Here is a 15,803-nt window from a genome sequence, read left to right on the forward strand (position 1 = left end):
GCAACAATTTTACAATTTGGTCATGTTGGCGTCTGCTTCGTAGAGGAGTAGGCGGTCCATTTCCTTGGACTTGTCGCTTGGCATATACGTAGATCGTATCGCGACAAACCTTGCGCTCGAAAAAAATATGTAGGTATCGCAAACTCGTCGCAGTCTTTTTAACGTGCTTGCATCTCGTTTCCTTTCAGACTGGCCAGCATGATATGATAGCAGCGACCGGAACAATCTCCCCTGAAACATGAAGAATCCTTATTTGCTCGCGAGCTTTTTACTGTTACCTCTGGCGCTGGGCTTGACCCTGCAGGAGGACGACCTGGTGTTCGACGATGTCGGCGAAGAGAGCGCCAGCAGCACCGCTCCTACCGTCATCAGTCGTCGCTTGGACGACTCGAGGATAAGTTGGCACGACCATAAGCGGTCACACGACTCCAGGCACCAGGTGAAGAGGTTGTGGAGCGTACCTCGCGTCGTCGTCCCAGTCGGACACGTACTTAAGCTGAGAATTCCGCGGCAACCGTTCGTCGAGCCCGCCGATTATTATCAGGTGAGGAAATGAACCAACCCCGCCACGCTCGCTCCATTTCTATCTCCCTCCGATTTTGGACGTTGGCCAGCAACCAACCTGTACCGATCTTGCACGTTCGCGAGTATCGTTTGGATTACATTTATTGCCTCGGCGGCCACCTTCTAGCCAGCAAGCTAAAACAAACAATGAGAAAAGAAGGAAACTCGTGTAAAATTGTACGATCTTGCACGTATACAAATTAAAGAATGCTCATTCCAATTACTATTTATTTATTTTCGAATGTATGTAGGTATTATTCGGTAAATTTTTAGTAATTCGTAAATTGATGTTTGTCGTGTGATCGATCGTGTTCAACTGTTATTACTTATCGTTAGTTGGTCGACGCGAACGGAAAGCAGCTGATGCGTTGGTTGTACTGGGACGACGCAGCGTCGACTCTGATGGGCGTGCCGTCGAAAAAGGACGCGGGGAGTCATCGATTGAGCATCAAGGCCATCGGAATGCACGGCGAGACCGTGAAGGACCTGTTCGTTGTGCAGGTCGTTCCCGAGAACCACGAGGAACTAAAGCACAGAGATGGAAAGGTAAAGTTTTTATTTAAAGTTTGGCCCTAGCCAAGATATCGTGGCGAGCTTGTCGGTAGCGGTGAAAATATTCCGTTGGCAACGGTTCAAGTGTTTCCTGAACGAACAACAGGTATCTCCGATTTAGATTTTCATGGATCGATAATCTGTTATCGAGTTGGATACTTTTCCGTGGTCACGATCGAGCATTTAGGAACCTTTCGCGAATTTCTTTGTTTCTTTGTTTCTTTATGGATCGTAACAGTAACGCATAGTATAGTAACGCATGCCTTTCTTCGACTTGTTTCCTTTTTTAGGGCAGAACGATTGATCGTTAGAGTTCAGAGTTAAGATCCCTTTATTAGAGCTATTAACGTAACGATAAATCGATTAGCACGTTAATCGGACTTGTTTGACTGCCGCGTTGCTAATTTTAATCGGGTGCGAGCAAATTTTTGCAAGTTTGATAATTAAGTGGCCCCAATAACATCGATTTGTCTATCGTAATAATCGGTATGCGTAATTGTTGGTATATGCTGAAAAAACTATACATATACAATGGTGTAACGAAATTAAACCGAGACGGTATCGCATGTTAGGGTTGACGGTAAAGAAAAGAAAAAGAAAAGAAAAGGAAACTGTTTGGTACTCGCGTGCAAGCGTATCGTGGGATACAGAGTTGGCTGTTAACGTTAACAGAGTTGCGCCGCGTTGAGCGCGATTACATCGGTATGCAACATTTAAATCCCGCGAAGAAATTAGTCTCGTAGACGCCGTTGATTGACGCCAATTGATAGTTTGCGCGCGGTATGCGTCAGCTTCTCTCGTGTCTTTGCATTGCGCCGCAGACCGGCCTCAATTCTACGGCGACATTTCACACCGTTACGTTGCGTTGGTGAAACGTTGATTGGCCACTGAAATGACACATTTCTGATTGTAGACGCACTGCAACGAAGGAGAGGATCAAACGATTCTGATGTTGTTGTTGAATGCGAGGTTCGACGATCTCTCACCATCAGACCGAGTCAATACCATCACTAATCTCGCTGGATTCCTTGGACTTCACGTGGTACAGTATTTTCAGCCACCAGAGCCGCGCTGTATCCTCGAGCAATTTCCTCCTGGAACTTGTCAATCCCGTACAAGTACTTTTATTAACGTTTCGTCTCGTCAATTTCAACTTATCTCCCGAATATTCGAAACGTATACATAGAAACTTTAACCTTTGCAAGGAAATTAAAAACAAGAAGTTGTTAACAATCGTTATCGGACAATCTTAAGGTTCCCCTGAGAGAAAGATTCGCAGATGAACGAGTTAGCTAGAAGGATGTCGAGATATAACGCGTTTTCTTCTCCTCTGTAGTGGGGCTGCGATTAAATTAATTACGAATTCCCTCGGTGCGGTAAAAGGAAAAAGAAACGCCACTCTCAAAGGCGTCCAATTTATGCTCGCTGAAATGAAAAGGAGTTTCAACGCTGGGATACTTTTTAAGTTGAAAATTTGCAGTATTATGTCGAGGCTCGCGATGCACCTTCTATGCCAGGACGCACTGGGCCTCTGGCGTGCGTCTGCGTCAGTGTCGCGTCGTAAAGGACCTACCAAGCTAACTTTATCAAATATTTTTTGACCAAGTCGGCATCGCTTTGCCTCGTTCGCGGACTCGAAACAACCTCCGTCCACACTTTTCACCGATCTCTCGAAATTCGAAATTCGAAATTCGAAATTTCTCTTTTTACGTAAATTTAGTTTCCGTGATCGAGTCGATGGAATTATCTAGTCCAGTCTCATCGGAAATATTCGTATTTTTTCGATGGTTCCACTCGCCGAATTAGCCCCCTCGATGTTAAGGTCGAAAATATATATCGTTTGCGTTATCGAGCAGTCAAAGTAAATCAAAGTCTACAGAGACGAGTATTCTCGGAACCATTTGTTTTTGTTAATCGTTTCATTTTCCTTGATTTGAATTTTAGAGTGGGTTTTCGATGCACCCGGAAAGTGCCAAGGATAGCTCGAACATGGACTCGTCGGTGATTCTTAGCGGGCCTGGGAACTCGAAACACCGTAAAGAAAAACATTTCACCACTGTACAGTGGCAGGTGAGTCTCGTGGGTTTCGCGTTCTCGTCTAAACATCTGATTGCAAGCATTTGATCGATTCAATACATGCGTTGCGTTGCGTTGTGTTGCGTTGCGTTGCGTTGCGTTGGATCCCTACGTGGATAGGTGTTCCACGTAGTTATCGTATAGCGAACAAAAACGGAACACAAAGTCTTTGACGCGCACGAGCGGTCCAGTCAGAAATTTGATATCGAAACGTTGTAACAGGTCGGCTGCGACGGTCACTTGTGGAGACATCAAACGGATTTAGTGAAACGATTGCGAGACCAAGCAAAGGATGGCACACTGGCCGAGGTTATGCAGCATCCAGTTTTGCTGTGGCGCGTCAAAACAGATTCAAACTCTTTACTGAGGAATCGAAGGGAAGTTGGCTCTGGAGAATTCGATAATACCGACGATTACGACGGCTACGATGATGATTACGAGTACGAGAATGGAGGGGAGGAAGACGACGAAGGAGACGGCGAGGACTCGCAAGTGCAACCGACTATTGTACCAGAAACGAACTCTCCTAGAGAACATTTTAGCCCGGAACACCCTCACAGACACCATCACGGAGAGGAGTCTATCGATTGGAACGTGAGTTTCAAAATACTTATTTATCGTATAATTTCTTTCATATATGTACATATCTACACACCGTACACGTGCTTCCAGACGGAAGTGATCGACGACAGAATCCCATTGGTGAACCAGGCGAATACAGCGGAAAATGCCGTCAACAGAACCACCACGGATACGGATATGAATACGGATACGGATACGGATACGGATACGGATATGGGCACAGACACAGACACAGACACGTCTACGACCGTAAGTATCAGTTACATTACAGTACACTCGCCCGATCGTGTAATGTCGCATCATCGCGCACGACTTTGTATCTTTCAAATGGGAGATACAGCTGCGTACAGTTGCGAGTGGCTTTCGTTAAGAATTCTTATTTCTGTCCTTGATTCGCCATGCCAAATCGCTTGAAGGGAAACGTTGCGCTTAAAATACTTACATAAATTAGTCTAGCTGTGGGTACACTGCGTGTTCGATGCCGACCTATGCCAATCCCGCGCCGTTTTAGACGGTATCGATCGATGTATAGAAAGCGCTGTACGCCGAACTTGGCTTTTCGAAGGATTCGAAAGCCCGAGAGACCGCTGCGTACAACTTATTCTTCTTCTTCTTCTTCCATCGCTGTGTACCATCTTCTCTTACCACGCTCTACCCTTCATTAATGTAACTAACCAAGTTTCTCGTGCCGTACAACGCATCTACTAACGATTTCGCAGACAACAACCACTGAACTTACATCACCACCATCAACAATCCCAACAACAACCACCACCATCACGACGACTACAACCTCGACAACCACTACGCAACAACCACCGTCAACGGCCACTGGTACTTTCACCACTAGCACAACAACGACTACCACAACAGCCGATACAAATGCAACAACAACAACAACAACAACAACAACAACAAGTAGCCCATCGACTATCATTGTTCCGTCGACGACAGAGCCTCCGCAACCGGAGACTACAGAGGAGTGGACGGATAACACCAGACACGAGGAGAACGAATCTATAAACGTCACGTCCGCAACTATGTCAGAAACCATCACCACCACCACTGCCAACTTTCCTTCGGTAATCGTTGTTCATTCTAGCACGGTCGGACCACCCACGACCGTCGTCGAGAGAACCGAGACAGACGTCAACGGTGGTGCTATGAATATCACTACGGAAGAGGTAATGCTTCGATGCTTAGTGCTTCTCATTTGTATTATAGTCCATGCTGCGCATAGTTATTATAGTTGATTTCACGAGTCTATCGCTTTGCCAACGGATTAGGTCGTTACGAACCCGAAATCATTCACCCTTGAGATGCACGTGGAACCGCGAGCCGCGTGTACGGGCCATGTCGTCAAACCTCCTGCCTCTTCAAAAGTTCGCCATTTTCGTTGAATACCACATTGATATACATACGAGTATATGCGTGAAAAACTGACCAAACGAATACAGCTAGGCGACAAAGAGGCACGAATAAAACGCGCGTGATCCACTGTGCATCGTTGCGACGCGTCGCGTCGCGTCGTCCCCTGCGTTCCGATCGGTGCCTCGACGCATCGAAACTTGGTCGAGTGATTCTTTCTCAGTTTTAAGACATGTTTTTTCTGACTTCAGCCGACGGAACACTCGTCAGTGCCTACGACGAAACCAACCACTACTCTAGTACCCACCGCGATACCTGCAAATCCCGCGACAACGTTCATCGCCTCAAATACCAGTACTCTGTCAACGATTCTTGTCACGAATCCCACCACCACAACACCAATGCCAACGACAACACAGATACAAACATTGCCACCCACTATATCCACCACCTATACCTACACCGTCATGGTTCCATCTACAACCACCACAATAGCCAGCATGAGCACCAGCACGACAACCAGCACTCCGACAACGACCAATGTTACCGCTGAATCACCCAGGGTAACCACGGAAAACGTAGAGTACGGAGTTCGCAACTCTCCACCCAGACAGGATAGAAGGCTGAAGAAGATACCGGTGACCGCTGGAAAACCGTTGAGCTACGTCATACCGTCTGACACGTTCAGTGATTTCGAGGACGGAGACACCAGGAGGCTGAGGCTGAATTTGTATCTACAGGGAGCACCGTTGAAGATGACTCATTGGCTTCAGTTCAATCGGAACACGCAGGAAGTTTATGGACTGTAAGTGATATTTCGTGATCCAGGAACAATTCGATTTACTCGATTACTCGATTACTTGATTACTTTTGGCAACCGGATCAACTGTACACGGGGGAGAAACTGTTTTACCAAAAATTCGATATCGACATTATTCGTTTGCTTGTCAAGTCGCTATATCGAAAAGCCAAGATAACAAGTGGAAATAATATTTTTCTTTGTTATTGTTCTCAAACAGGCCCTTGGAGAACGACATTTCAACCTGGACGTACGAATTGGTTGCTGCAGACAGCGAAGGCCTAAACGTGACCGATCGATTGGATATTCACGTGCAACAGCATAAGCTCAGTCGCAGTGTGAACCACGAGTTCAGTATTTATCTGAGGATCGATAAGCGCACCGAATTCCCCACCGACGTAGACTGGGAGCTCAGAGTACCTATCTGTTTGTCTTTCCGAAACTTTACGTTTATATTTTCCTGGAAATTTGTAATCGAACCCTCTATAACTCTGTTGCAGGTAATCCGAAGTATAGCCGAAGTATACGGCGACACCGACACGAGACACATCACCGTTCGATCGGTGGATATCGAACACGGCCAAGCAATTTTCACTTGGACCAATGACAGCCTGCCGAGAAGCAGCGAGTGTCCCAAGGAATATATCGATAATCTGTTGAACGTAAGTAGCTTTACGGTTACGCTATATCTCGTAAAGGCCAAGTTTTCCAACGATCTAATCAGAAACATTTAGGTTCTGATCGATAAGAACGGCGATCCTAGTTTCGCGTTAAGAAACGTTCTTCAACCCGAAATCGCAGTGAAACGTGTGGTGTACCAAGGTATCGGACAGTGCGAGGATACAAGTCGGCCAGAACCGCCTAAAGTTTCCACTCAAGAACCCAAGTCCAACATCTCGCCAGTGCCGAGGAACCAAGTGGACCTAGTCAATGCTACCGTTGGCCAGCTTCTCGTGTTCAAAGTGCCAGAAGTATGTTGATATATTCATTTGAAATACAACCATTAACGGTTACAATTAAACGTTGTAACGTACGATACATTTTAGGACACGTTCTACGACGTTGAAGATGGTTCTGCCAGAAATATGCGGATGTCGCTTTTGACTATCGATCGTACGCCTATCCCAGATCACGAGTGGCTGCAATTCGATAACAAGAATCAAGAATTCTATGGTGTGCCTATGCGCAGTGACGTCGGACGCAAAGAGTACCAACTGGTTGTCACCGATAAAGACGGTAAGACGGTTATTTCGTAGAATTGGGACAGTTACTCGTGAAATTTGCTCGACGACAAAACCTTAATCATTTCAGGCGCGAGCACTACCGACGGTCTAGTCGTAGTCGTCCACCCTGCCCCCTTGATGCACCACACGGTCGAGTTCTCGATGACATTGGACATTCCGTACGAGTCGTTTGCGCATTCAGCTCTACAAAAACGTAATTTTGTCGAGAAGCTGCGCGATCTCTACCAAGACAAAGACACCAGCGCGATATCGTTGCACAGCATATCGAACGGGAGCACAGTGATCGCGTGGCATAACAGAACTCTACCCACATCGTACTGCGCCCACGAGGAGGTGACCAGACTCCGCTCGGTGCTGGTGAACGACAACGATCGTCGATCCGTCACGGATGAGGTTCTGGAGATTATGGGTCAGAAATTCCCAGTGAAACAGATCACGGTGATTCCGATGGGCATTTGCGTCGGCGAAGTGACCCACGTTCATTCGCCGGATAACAACGTTCCACCGGTAGACGATTCTACCTCGGTTGGAGCCTTCCACGACGACTATCTTATCACGTTCGTCCTTCCTGCTATAATCATAGCCGCGATGCTCGTTCTGGCAGGTATCATCGCCTGTGTACTGTACAGACGAAGACGCAGCGGAAAGATGAGCGTCAGCGAGCAGGACGACGAGAGGCAGAGTTTCCGTAGCAAGGGAATACCAGTGATCTTCCAGGACGAGCTAGACGAGAAACCAGATCCGGGTGAGAATATAGCGTTTAGGCGTCGTGCTTTCGAAAATTGATCGAAACTACTGGTACTCGTTTACAACTACGGCTACAATTTACAACTCGTCGAATAATCGTCTCATTGTTCTTGCAACACCTAATACTTGCTATATAATACCTAATAGATAAGAATTGCCTAATTTAAAAGATCGCGAGGGTATCTTTCTGTTTGCTACAGGTAACAAGTCACCGGTCATTTTGAAGGAGGAGAAACCACCTCTACCGCCTCCCGAATATCAAAAAACTGAGGACGGAGCAGACGTTCCTATGTTGGCAAAAGAGAATTCGGAGGAACCGTATCAGCCGCCGCCGCCATTCGCCACGAACCGAGACACCAATCGTCAGAATCGCCCCAAGCCTACCCCGACGTACAGGAAACCACCTCCCTACGTGCCCCCCTAACAAAATACGGTTCATTCGCCCACGCGTAAATATATGCTAGCAATGCTCGGAGACTCCCCAATTCACACGCAAAACCAAAATAATTACCATACGAAGCCTCAGCTTGCCGTTGACGTCGATAGCTGCGGATCTCGGAACGTGTACAGCAATCTGTAAGGCTTTAGTTCATCCGGTATCATCGAGGTATATACCACGCAGATGAAAATTCGTTTATTCGTTTGCGAGGACACGCTGAACAAAATCGCGCGTCGCACAATTCATTTCTTTCTTTTTTTCTCTTTTTCTTTCATTTCACTTACTTGTTTTTATCTATAAGCAACATCGTTCGTTTGCCGCTGTTCAGCCGCGGTAAGATACAACAATTTAAGAGAGATCCCATCAACGAGATCCTCGAAAAATATATCTCGCCCCCCCCCCCCCCCCCCACTTTGTGTGTGCGTGCGTGCGTGCGTGCGTGTGTGCGTAATTTTTCATTATCAATCGATTCTGTATTTCACGGGAAATTTTTCTAGGGAATATGGGGATACAAATCACGCGTTGCCTTTTGTAACGAATTCAAACTGTAGAGGAGAGAAAAAGATTCACTGCTCCAGACCGGGTTCAGCGGATTTAGGTTTTAGGTTTACCGGTAGAACCAAACATACATCGATTGTTACGGCGACGTATTCGATCCGATGTGACGTTGCTCGGGGACAGCAACGATACTCGTAAAATATTTCAGTAATCAGTGCCATTTTTGTAAGCAATAAGAGTATACTGCCGCGAGGGCAAACCACGCGTAGTATGGTTCTACGACTTGACGCAGTTAAAACTGTTGTTAAACGGTCTCGAAGTATCAATGAATATTGACTAAACGAATCTTCTTATCGTACAACATACCTACAACGTGTAACACTGCCAGATGATTTAAAAAAAGATAAAAAAAGAAACCAGAAGTTGCGAAGTATTAATAGAAGGAGAAGAAAAAGTAGAAGCAACGTAACTTATCGTCGGATGAGGTAGCTGCTCGTCAATCGAGAATGAATATGGAAAACAATGGACGGAATTAAATCATGATCAACCCGTCCGACGAACGGTTATCGAATCAAAGAATTAATCTTAGAGAGAACTGAGAATTTCAAAAAAAAAACTTAAACGAATGTATTCGTTCGTGCGATGCCATTGCAAACGTGACAGCAAAATGCTTCCATTGGCACTGTAGGCCATGCAGAATAACAAAAAAAAGGGAAGAGATACTAATACTAATACTGATACTAATAATAATAATAATAATAATAATAATAATAATAATGATAACAACAACAACAATATATATAAGTATGTACATTACCTAATTGTCGTTCGATAGAGAGTCTGCAGTAATTAAAACTTAGATGAATGTCGTTCAGTGCTACCAGACATATGTCATAGCATTTACGTTTCCTTTACTTCTATTTCGTTTACTGCACAACGTAACACTGTACAGAGAAAGCTTTCTGTTTGTTTTTTACGCACAATCTGACAATTTTTTTCTTTTATTATTATTTTTTGTAACGCTCTGTAACTGTCGTCTGTAAGATTTTGCATTCGACTCTTATTTTACGATGAAAAACTTTTTACAAGTTTTTAAGGTGTATGTTGAATACGTTTTAAAACTACCCGAAACGTTGAGGACGAAAGTTATTTAATTTAAACTTTTACATAGTTACCAAGCCAAAAGATACTTATTTAACGAAGAATGGAGAGAGAGTGGACAAAAGGTGGAGAATAAGGTAACGAGAAACCCGTTTAATAATGTATACAAAAAAGTTTGACCCATACCGTTTGCATAGGGTACATGTATACACGTGTTTTATAAATGATTTTGTATCTCGTCAAATGCTCTGTTGCAAGACTTTTACGTAATTCGAAGTGCGTTTTCTAGGTACGATACGGGTATATGCGTACGCCGTTTTTTCAACATCTCGATAATTTCCTAATATTTTTTGATGAAAAGGAAATGCGAGAGGAAAAAAGAGAAACGATATCTTTTGCGCACCTCGAATTTGAAGGCTCCTTTTACATTCGCTTGACAAAGACAGGTAGTCAACGAATCTGCAAATTTGGGGTCACTCCTACAAACTCGTATGAATGATAATAATGATGATAACGATGATGATTGTGTATGTAGAATGATAAATGGACGTTTCGTATGCAAGCTAAATTACGATATAATATATTACTATTAATTCACATCTTTATAATGTAGAAAATTTAAGTATATTTACACGACAAATCTTTTTTCATCGCACCTTGTTTATCGCAGTGTGTACCCAACGAAATACACTTGATCCATGAAACGGAAGCGTTACGTTGATCCGTGACTAATACGGGATGAGATATAATTCGTAACGAATCGATTTGGAAATGCGAAATAAAATTGATTCATACCACGCCTCGTTTGGCAGAAAATCGAGCTTGAAAATTCATCAACTATGTGTCTGCTCAACTGTACCTTTGAAAATCTTCTACATACCTTTGATGATATCTCGTAATATCTGTTTTTATGTGTACAAATGAATAATGACGTCCCTGAAAATAATACAACGAGTTTTTATCGTTTATTCGTTCTTTTAACTCTCTATCGTAGGTATAATGTACGCGAAATCGGTAATTCAAGAAAAAGTATTTAGCTCAAACTAATAAATTAATACATTTACGGATACATACACAAGTAATGAAAAAGCGAAACGAAACGAAACGAAACGAAACGAAATTCATACAATGAACCGTTTACTGGCTAATAATTCGGAGTTTTATTATCGTACGGATCACATCTTACTACTCAATTTACTTAAAAATGAAACGGTCTAGAAAAGAATGTAACACGTTACCATTCATTCTTGGACGAATTATGTCCCATTTCCGTGTACTCGACAGAGATGGACAAAATTCTGATCAAAGTAAGAAATTTGGAAAAAGTAACAATCGGAATGGTGCGTAACGTCAAAGATCGGCGACGATTGCTCGCAATTCGTAACAATAATCACTAATCAGTAACGAGTGTCGGTTCAGTGGTCGGCAATTTGTATTCGTTGTCTGTTATTCAAACAAAATTCTGTCCATCTCTGGTATTTACTCGACTAGCGAAACCTCGGAAATATTTTCTATTTTTGTATAACGTTTTAGCGTAGCTCCTCCCGAAGAAAATTGAAGCGACACGGTCCAGGAGGTAACCGCGCTCGAGCTTCGCTAACCTCGATATCTTTTTTTGTACGAAATGCTCGAGTCGCGGGCAAGCTCCGCGAACACGTGAGGACTACTTACGTACGATTAGTTAGTTAGGCATCTCCCCCGAACCCTGGTTACGCGCTGCGATAAGAAAGGACACTCGATATCATGCTTTTAATCATATCATCGCTCTAACGCGTAACTCACAACCGCTGCAATTGTGTTACCGTGACAAAACGAACAAACAAGAAGAGAACAATGACAATTATGTATGATAAATGTGTACAATATTTAATAAGACCGGGACACATTCGTGTAAAGATGGTGAGTCGAAAGAGGACGAGAGACAAACAGATGTTTTTGAGGTGTAACAAGACGAGAATTTTCGTTTAACTTGTCAGAGTTGTTCGAAAGTATTTTGTATATAAAAAAAAAAAAAAAAAAAAAAGAAGAAGAAGAAAAAAACAGCGAGAAAGAGAGAACGAATGGTTAAGAATCGTTGGACTAATGTGAAAGTAAGAGAGAATGCAAGTTGGACCCCGATTCCCGATTAAAGCAAACGAAAATGTTCCACTGGAAACGAGGAAATACGATTGCGGCGCGGTGTCGCACATAGGAATTTCTTATACACACACACACAACGCTATATATGTATAAGAATACATATTGACTGGGATTTTCAAATTATTTTTGTTTGCCGTAGCGTAACAAATCGAAGGGAAGAAACGTTCTTTGCAGTTCGCATCGGTCGAGGCGTCCAATTCCGAGCGAAAGATAAACGCGCTTGCTCGCGATCATCCTCGAGCGATGATGAGGCCGATAACGAACAAAGGAATATCGAAGTAATATCACACGTATACAGATATCTCTGACAAGTACTACATATTAAACATGTGTAAAGTTAAGGAGTTAATAAAGCCATTTTAGGATAGCCGGCATTTCTTTCTGATTGTAAGCGTTAATATCGCGCTCGTCACTTGGAAGAAAATTCTTCTTTAATTTCGCAACGATGGATCTGATCCAAGTGAGCCGAGGTATGATTTCCAACGGTTTCACTATGCCTTTTATTTGATTCTGAATGTTATTTCATAGAGGGTTTACACTGAAATGGAGAGTAGTGACCACCTCTCCACCTCTGCATAATTGTAAGTACATCAAGTTTTTCACTCTTGCCTTTGACTCCTAATTTGTTTATCGATCTCTGTCTCTGAATTCTTTGTCTGAAAATATCTAATCTACATATAACGACTTGGTAAGCTATTAGAATTCCAAAATAAGCTATAACAACTGTTTTCTAAATGTTTTGCGTTCGAATCGAAAAACATTTCTATTCAACTTGAAATTGCGGGGCCATGCAACTCGCATATGGTATACCATATGTACTTGCATGCGCTTCACTGATACATGTTTCGTTTTTACAAAGAGCAGTTGGAACAAGGTACTGCGCGCACACGTGAGTGTTTCGTGATGAAAAGTTGGCGTCTGGCGTGGCACTCGATGCAGTCGTTTACGTAAACGATTGACAATGACTTAACGAGGATTAATTAGATTGGACCTGGTAAAGAATTCTCGCGACGGATCGTTACCGTGGCCTCGCTTTTGACTTTGAAGTTGTACGCCCGTGTTGTTTGTTTTCTCAAGCGATTACGCTTCTTTACCAACTTTTACCGTTCTCCTTTGAGAGATCCTCAGAGATGCCACTAGAGATGGGGAAACTTTATTCGAACAATAGATGGCAGGCAATAAAAGAATAATTTATTTGCGAAAGTCGCTCGCAATAAATGCATACCTACATCTACATCTACATTTACATATATCACAAAAGTAAACGTTGACGCTGAAATGTAGTTGAAAGAACACTGTTGCGTATCTCATTAGCATTTCCAGCCCGATCGGTAGTCACGCTAATGACTAATGCGCATAACAACAGGCTAGCAGGATCTACCGAGTAGTCTAACCAAATTAGTGCGAATTACGGTTTGCATAAATCGTTTCGACGACGATAAGTACCCGTGGAAATATTTGTATATACCAGCTAGTGGAAAAATGATACGAGATAAAACAGAAATTTAAACTGTACTCGACAATTTGGAGAGAATTAATTAAAGTAGGATATTCCAATTCGTAGATGTATAATTAATTTATTGATATCTACCGTAATTTGGTTAAATTTTGGTCTGTACAATGTTAAGTTTACAAAAAGTTCAAAGTTTAATCATTTGCCTACCGTTACAAAGAGTAACATGTTGGTTCCGATTATTTTCGTATCGAATTTGAGAAAATGATCATCGATTGGCAAATATTTATCACATTTGCTGACACAGCGTAGCGCTACGTCCTGACGATTTCGAATTCGTAATCTCTAGTTAATACGGAACGGTTATTATTACCATGAAGGTCGAACGAAACGACGATTACGTAATAGTTTGAGAAGAATTCAAACCAAGTATCGTTTCTTGTTGGCCAGCATTGAAAATTAAAATGCAAAGTCGATCGCATTCGTGCGGCTCTCGGTGAATGTATAATTGTACGGAAGCACATCGCGCGGCCGATGGAAATTAACTTTATTTCTGAAACGTTGAAAACAATCGACTCGAACGGTAGATCGTTAAAGTTAAAGAAAAGTATGAACGTTCCAATGACGAGTTTTACGATGGAATTTGCTCGGAATTTATTCATTTTCATTAGAAGCATAGGAGTGCGGCCAGCTTCTTTATTGATATAACGAAGACAAAACGATGCGACGCCGACCACGCGTACATCGGGCACGTTCCATGACATAACACCGACGTGACAATGTTATCCAAGCTCGATGAAATTAAAGTGGCACGATCTTCTCGATCCGAGTTCTTCGTTGCCTCTCTTCTCTACGCGTAAGGAGATGGAACTCTACGCTTTTCTTCAGCTTCTTTCGAATCTACTCATCGTCGTCAGAGTTTCGTTGGATACGCTAATATAGATACTACATTCGATATTCGCGGTGAATCATTGGCATCATTACTTTTTCCGAGCTAACTGCGTTTATCTTGTATGACAGTTTCCAGCAGGGTACGAATATGTATAATATAAATCATTTTTGTTATACACATTTCTAATGATAACATGTTCTTCTTCTTCTTCTTCTTCTTCTTCTTCTTCTTCTTCTTCTTCTTCTTCTTGGAAATCGAAAAGTGACCGTTTCTGCTTAAAATATTCCAATAAACGGATGCGGGCGTCAAGTACCAACGTTTATTTTCACTACTCTGTTTACTCGTTGGAAGATGATGAAACGCACAGACGCAAATCGGATTTCACCAGAGCAAAATAAATATTCTTTTTGTATATAAATTTGTACGTGCTGGTAATTACTCATGAATGACGACGATGAAAATAATAACAATTTGATTATCTATAAGAAACATTGAACGGAGAGTATACTTGAGACGAAATGGACAAGTTAAGTCTAACTAATCTAATCTCTTCTCTCATCGGTCATGAATGATAAATCCGTGTTCGCACTCGATTAATTGTCGAGTCGTTGAACGCGATCTTTGGTGAAATGTTCAAGTTGCTACGCAACTACTCGAAATGTTTAAAATTTAAAGAACAGAGACGGTTTAGAAGCGCAAGTGCTCGGTAGCGTATTTGATTTCTCGGTTGTAGGACGATAGATGGGTGTCATGTTAGCTTATCTTGCCATCAAGATTAATCGTGATCGCTTTACGACTAGACGGAATTAGAAAAAGTTACTTTCTCATGGAGGCTTTGGCGTTGGCAAACATTTTCTTAAATCATCGACAAAGATAAAATGATTATTTCGTTAGATCGAAAGATGGCCATAAACCTCGAAAACATTCATCTATCGACAATTTGTTCAATGTTAACGATACTTTTGCTTTACCCTGCGTAAAAATGTCGTGCTTTGCAACTGAGAATGCAACCTCCAGATACGAGGTGGTAAAACTACCAGAAATTGAGTAAACGATCATATCGGTTACGTCTGTAAAACCGTAAATACGTAAATGTTATGTTAAATAGTATCGAAATTTGTTGAAGTGATTTGTATATGGATAAGGATATGCAAATATTTGAAAAAGCACGAGTTAACAAAATGATCGATGTCGATCATAAGTAAGCACGTGCTAAGGTGCACATGGCGGGATTGGTGGGGTAAGTTTTGCGGGCACGTGTAAACAAGTACCGGCGCACGCGCAGTCGGTTTCTCCGGTGAGATATGGGTCACGTGACAGGGCCCGCGTATAAAATCCAGCGATCGGCC

General features: G+C 42.7%; 1 protein-coding gene across 4 annotated transcripts in view; it reads left to right on the top strand.

The window, feature by feature from the left end:
* The window catches only part of LOC128880061 (dystroglycan 1-like), a 35,122-nt gene extending 22,646 nt beyond the window's left edge, over positions 1-12,476 (top strand). For 3 of the 4 annotated variants that reach the window (XM_054129734.1, XM_054129732.1, XM_054129735.1), the window contains exons 2-15: positions 189-544; positions 901-1,110; positions 2,030-2,158; positions 3,061-3,186; positions 3,415-3,786; positions 3,865-4,023; positions 4,494-4,958; positions 5,394-5,947; positions 6,162-6,357; positions 6,442-6,603; positions 6,676-6,912; positions 6,988-7,177; positions 7,253-7,930; positions 8,133-12,476. In XM_054129734.1, coding sequence (XP_053985709.1) covers positions 239-544; positions 901-1,110; positions 2,030-2,158; positions 3,061-3,186; positions 3,415-3,786; positions 3,865-4,023; positions 4,494-4,958; positions 5,394-5,947; positions 6,162-6,357; positions 6,442-6,603; positions 6,676-6,912; positions 6,988-7,177; positions 7,253-7,930; positions 8,133-8,356 — 4,008 coding nt within the window. In that variant the 5' untranslated portion in view covers positions 189-238 and the 3' untranslated portion in view covers positions 8,357-12,476. The remainder of the gene's footprint in view (positions 1-188; positions 545-900; positions 1,111-2,029; positions 2,159-3,060; positions 3,187-3,414; positions 3,787-3,864; positions 4,024-4,493; positions 4,959-5,393; positions 5,948-6,161; positions 6,358-6,441; positions 6,604-6,675; positions 6,913-6,987; positions 7,178-7,252; positions 7,931-8,132) is intronic. The other variant, XM_054129736.1, reaches the window with a different exon arrangement.
* The last annotated feature ends 3,327 nt before the right edge of the window (positions 12,477-15,803 follow it).

This window comes from Hylaeus volcanicus, chromosome 7 (genome assembly GCF_026283585.1).
Source record: "Hylaeus volcanicus isolate JK05 chromosome 7, UHH_iyHylVolc1.0_haploid, whole genome shotgun sequence".
NCBI classification, from domain to species: Eukaryota; Metazoa; Arthropoda; class Insecta; order Hymenoptera; family Colletidae; genus Hylaeus; species Hylaeus volcanicus.